This window comes from Aplysia californica, unplaced genomic scaffold (assembly GCF_000002075.1).
Source record: "Aplysia californica isolate F4 #8 unplaced genomic scaffold, AplCal3.0 scaffold00072, whole genome shotgun sequence".
Lineage (NCBI taxonomy): Eukaryota > Metazoa > Mollusca > Gastropoda > Aplysiida > Aplysiidae > Aplysia > Aplysia californica.
In genome coordinates this window covers 1,316,710-1,321,886 of record NW_004797342.1, presented here as the reverse complement: position 1 = coordinate 1,321,886, position 5,177 = coordinate 1,316,710, and the positions used below count along the sequence as shown (strand labels likewise).

Below are 5,177 nucleotides of genomic sequence, written 5' to 3'. Positions count from 1 at the left end.
TGTGTGTGTGTGTGTGTGTGTGTGTGTGTGTGTGTATGTGTGTGTGTGTCTGTTTTCAATGTAGGCCTAGGGTTCGTGTGGAAAGATGTGTGGGTGCTATATGAAGTTTTCAGTACAGATGCTCAGCTCTTAAGGAAATCACATAGGAGCTATCTCCTACCATCTGGGTTAGTATTGATATTAGAAATAATGTTTAGTCCGTCAATGTGTGAAGATGATCAGTACATCCATAGAGGAGATTATTTCTCAAGGGAAATATAAGAATTCGAAGAATTAAAGGTCACGATGACTTGTGGCTCCTGCCGTGGAGGATGAGACTAATTCTGACAGAGAAAGGTTTGCCACATTTTGAACATATAGAGGATCCACTTTCACCTGTTGATATGCGTAGCTTGCGGGCTTGGTTTGATATTAATAATGAATTATTTGTATATAGAATATTGATTTCCCTCGGCATTATAGAGTACTCGTAGTCAGTATAATGCAGACCGTATGTCACTTTGCCTATTAGTCATCAAGCTCCAAGAGTGCCCTTCATAGCAAGCAAAACACGTGGTGCTCTTGATAATGATGTGCCGTTTCTATTATATTTTACTATCACAACATGAAAAGCTCTATAGCGAAACCTCGATCCGTTCCTGAGACAATGAACTGAATAGTTTTGTTTCTGTTTGAGTTTTACATACTCTATAAACAGGTAGGTCTTTTGAAAACTAACAACAGTATTTTTTAAAATATACAACAGAAATAAAACAACATAAACAACATCATTTATAACAACAACAATAACAAAAATAATAATAATAATATCAACAACCACAACAACAGTAACAACGAAAACAACAACAACAACAACATCAGCAACATCAAAATCAGTAACATCACAAACAAAGACTAACATAAAGCTCGAAGATATTTCGTTGTTCTGTTTCTTTGCTTGTTGACAACATTACAGCGTCAACGACCCAAGCAAACCGAAACGCACCAAATACATATGAAGAATTGAAATCAAAACTCTTTCCACTTGCTTTTTATTAGCAAAGAAAGCCCTTTTATTCATATCAAGGACAGGTTGTATGACATACATCGACAGTCAGAAAAAAAATGAGTTTTTAATCACGCCGAAGGCCACGAAAGTACGGTTCCACAACAGGGCAGAAAAGGATTCTTTTTATAGCTTACGTTAATGGGTTTGCTAGGGTGCCTCAATGCAGGTGTATCGGGTGAACGCCCCTTTGGGTGAGGTTTCCAAAGCCTCAGAAAATCTCTCTTACCCCCTTTCCTCTTCTATTTCTAGCCGATATTTTGACCCTCCCCCCTCCCCCCAATTTACTCTTTTCGGAGCCAAAGAAATATTACGAAAGAAAACACAAAAATAAGAAGATAGAAACATTATAAAAGAAAACGCCATGAAATTGATATTCCATTCGGAAGTCATTGCGTGGAGAATGGCAGTCACCCTATGAACCTTGGCCCTCGTTTAAAGCAGCATTAGTAAAAAATTTCTGAATGCTAAACTCCCTCGTTGCTTACGGTTTAAGTTACATTCACCCGCCTGCCACAACGAATTTGGTAGTTATGATCTGTTTCTACTGAGAAGAAAATTAGAAAGCAAAATCTCTTATCAAACAAGAATTTTATGACATCGTTTATGTAATATGTAATGTTGTCTCTGAGCGTGTTTTAAAATTCGTTCATCATAGTTCGTGGCCTGGGTTTCAATCAACTTCGTTTATAAGTCATAGTGGATTTATTGTGAATCTCTTGTGAACGTGTAGTCTCGTACGTTGGCGAAAACAGTACTTTCTTTTTAACGTCGTGAAAAGAATTCTAGTAAAAAAAAGTGTGATCCTGAAAAAGGTAAGGTGTGACAACATGAACTGACGTCCAAATTCCACATGGATGAACTTTGTCAATATCGCAACATGACTTTCGAACTTTTCAAGTTTACCCGCGCAAAAGCGCTCTTTTGGGGGCATATTGTATTTACACAATGCACCACATTCACATTCTTTGCGTGATCAATTTAATTGTTGAAAACCTCTCCATCATTCTTAGAGCTACGTTTACTTTCGCTGTTTGCGGGATTGTTCTGTCAATAGGCGTAAGCTAAGCACGTGAGCTAAAATTAATTACGTGTATTCCAGGGTATCACAGAAGATCAAACAAACAGGGGTCCTAATAGTGACGAAGGCAGGGTTCAGAAGAATGTGGATGGGGGGGGGGGGGGGGGGGTAGAGGGAGGACGGTTGTGTAAATTGAGTACGGGCCCCCACACACACACACACACATACATACACACACACACACACACACACACACACACACACACACACACACACTTTTCCTCCTCCTCCCTGTTCCTGTTTTGCCAGTACCCCTGAAATAAAATGCTTATTATGTATAGGATATTTATACTTTCGAGTATCATCATTTCTTTTATTCCTTTTTTTTTTTAGTGTGTCTGCATTTTTACACCTCTCTCAACACAATTTACATCATTCAGGAGGCAGGTTTCCACCCTGTCTGTCAGGGCCAACCTGGGCTGAGAGGGTAACAACATTCAAGCAGAGATACTCGACAAATATCTCTCTATCTCCACAAGAGAATCGAATTTGAATCTTCTGCACTCGACGGCGAAGCACCTAAATGCTACTCCACTGACACCAGCCTAATATCCTTCCTTCATCCCTGAATTTAAAGTACCGCTCTAAATTGATGGGAAAGTTTCTCTTCCTACCCCACAACTGTCGCGATGAGGGATCCAAATGATGTTTCTGTCCCTTGCCGGTTATTCTTTAACGGGTTATTTAAGTTGACTATGTTGATTTTGAACATCTCAGTGACTTGTATCACAACATTACAGCAAAAAGTCAAACAATTTTTGTTGTGGCTGCTGAGTTTACTCTTTACGAACGTTTGTCACCATTTTGGGCTAAACAAGCCCTTAAGAGTGGTCTGGATGAATGCTCTCAAATTTAAAAAAATACCATTTGCCTTTTAATTATGAATATTACTTTCAAAAGAAAGGCCTAAAAATAATTACAAAATATCCTCTCGTCAAATTTAATCACCGTAAAAATTCTTAATTAAGCAAATCCAAATCCTGAAAAACGGAACCCTAGTATTGCTCTTAACACCCCCCCCCCCCTCATATCTCTCTCTCTCTCTCTCTCTCTCTCTCTCTCTCTCTCTCTCTCTCTCTCTCTCTCTCTCTCTCTCTCTCTCTCTCTTTCTCTCTCTCTCTCTCCTTCCTCTCTCTCTCCCCCTCTCTCTCCCTCTCTCTCATTGTCTCTTTCGATAAATGATTTATTCACATATATATATACTTATCTATCTGTCTGTCTATCTTTCTATCTATCTTGCTATCTCTCTATCAATATATCTATCTATCTATCTATCTATCTATCTATCTATCTATCTATCTATCTATCTATCTATCTATCTATCTATCTATCTATCTATCTATCATCTCTTCAGACATCCTAATATACATTCACTTGTGATCTTCGATTGAGTTTTGTACACGTTTAAATATCTCTTTTTTTAATACCGTTGTTTTAGAAGACGTGATAGTTATGACATTTTTAAAAGCAATTTTGCACCAGGAACTTTGAACTCTACTCACATATTTTCTCTCTGTACGTTCTGTCACTTTTTGTTTCGTTTTCCTGCCAGTAGCAGTTCTCTTTGATCAGACTGTTATTTCATGATCAATAGTTATTGATAGATCTGAAACAGATACCAAAGGCCTACTGATATCGCACAAGATCTCTTTTGCAGTGCCTGAAACGTTTATAGTGCGGTCAAACATTCGAGGGGCAACTTATTGTCAAATATTTCCTCAACTATCAAACACAAAGTCTCCAGCTTTTGCACAATGACTTGCATCAGTTTGTCGTAACAGATCAATGTTTTTGTAAACACCTGTTGACTGTATTCTAGAAAATTCCCTAATAACTACTACTTAAAAATCCGAGTAGGTGGTTACTACAGATTTTCAAAGGTTTACAGCTGAGACAATATAGCTTTTAAAAGTAAATCCGCGTTTGCTTATTAAACGCACATTTTTTGAGCACATATTACAAAAAAAGTGCTCCCTAATTAATTTCTTGTAGCAAGTTTTGCTACTAAAAGGTGTCATTGGTGAGCTGTGACGTCGGCCATAATATGCACATGCAACATGTATGTGAAAAGCGGGAAGTGCTGTGAACAATCCCATTTTCCGCATGACTGAGGTTAATAGTATTTTATGCTAATTTATAGAGACAATTTTTTTTAACTAGCCTCAGTTGTCATGGGAAAATATGATTAGGTTTAGAAAAATTTATACAAACTGCTGTCCAATGTATGGGTGAAATTGATTCACCTGTTAAAGAGATATATTAGGAGGATCAGTTGCGCCACGAATTATTGACCCCTCTATGGTGTGTCATTCATGTCCCACTGGAGACTTGTACGCAGTTCAACATGAATACTGGTCAATTTTTTTAAAACTATCAATATCAATAAAATATGGTTGATACGTCTATGGTTTAAAGCGTATTACACGTCTAGAGTTTATGTTTAAGACCCGCGATAACAACATTGTAAACTCTACGTGTTGCTGATTATTTAATTTATGGAAATGGCACTGAGACAATAAGTGCTCTACTCCTAGCTGCCAAATTTCTATACATAATTCGTCTTGGAAAGGGAAGGCACCCTTCCCTATTCAATAAGAGACTTCGTTGGATCAGAACTCTTTAGGTCGTCCAATTCATTTGAGCCTGCGTTTAACTTACACTTAACATAACTGGACTTTCATACCTTTATTTTTTTCTTTACCCTTGGTTCTAAATTTCTAAAATTTCACTGTGTTGTTTGGAACGAAAAATTCAACTCTACTTCGAGATGTTTATGTTTGTGTTTTTCTTTCTTTCTTGGAAAACAGCGGAATGAGATAGTGGCTCTTGAAGACATGACAAGGCGTCTGTGTGGATTATGACAGTGAGATAGGCTCACTTAGAGTGTTGGAGTTGTCCAAAAGTACACGACCACGCCTCAAAATGGTGAAAAGTCTAGGTCTGTTCCTACCCTGGGTGTTCCTGCTCTCGGTGTTTGCACAGGTGAGTGACCCGTGGTTGTTTATTTTGGGAGAGAGAAAGGAAGAGAGAGAGAGAGAGAGAGAGAGAGAG

General features: G+C 38.1%; 1 protein-coding gene across 1 annotated transcript in view; it reads left to right on the top strand.

The window, feature by feature from the left end:
• Nucleotides 1-5,177, top strand: part of LOC101850786 (serine-rich adhesin for platelets) — a 37,474-nt gene that overhangs the window by 11,413 nt on the left and 20,884 nt on the right. The window contains exon 2 of the mRNA XM_005093931.2: nucleotides 4,934-5,108. Coding sequence (XP_005093988.1) covers nucleotides 5,049-5,108 — 60 coding nt within the window. The 5' untranslated portion in view covers nucleotides 4,934-5,048. The remainder of the gene's footprint in view (nucleotides 1-4,933; nucleotides 5,109-5,177) is intronic.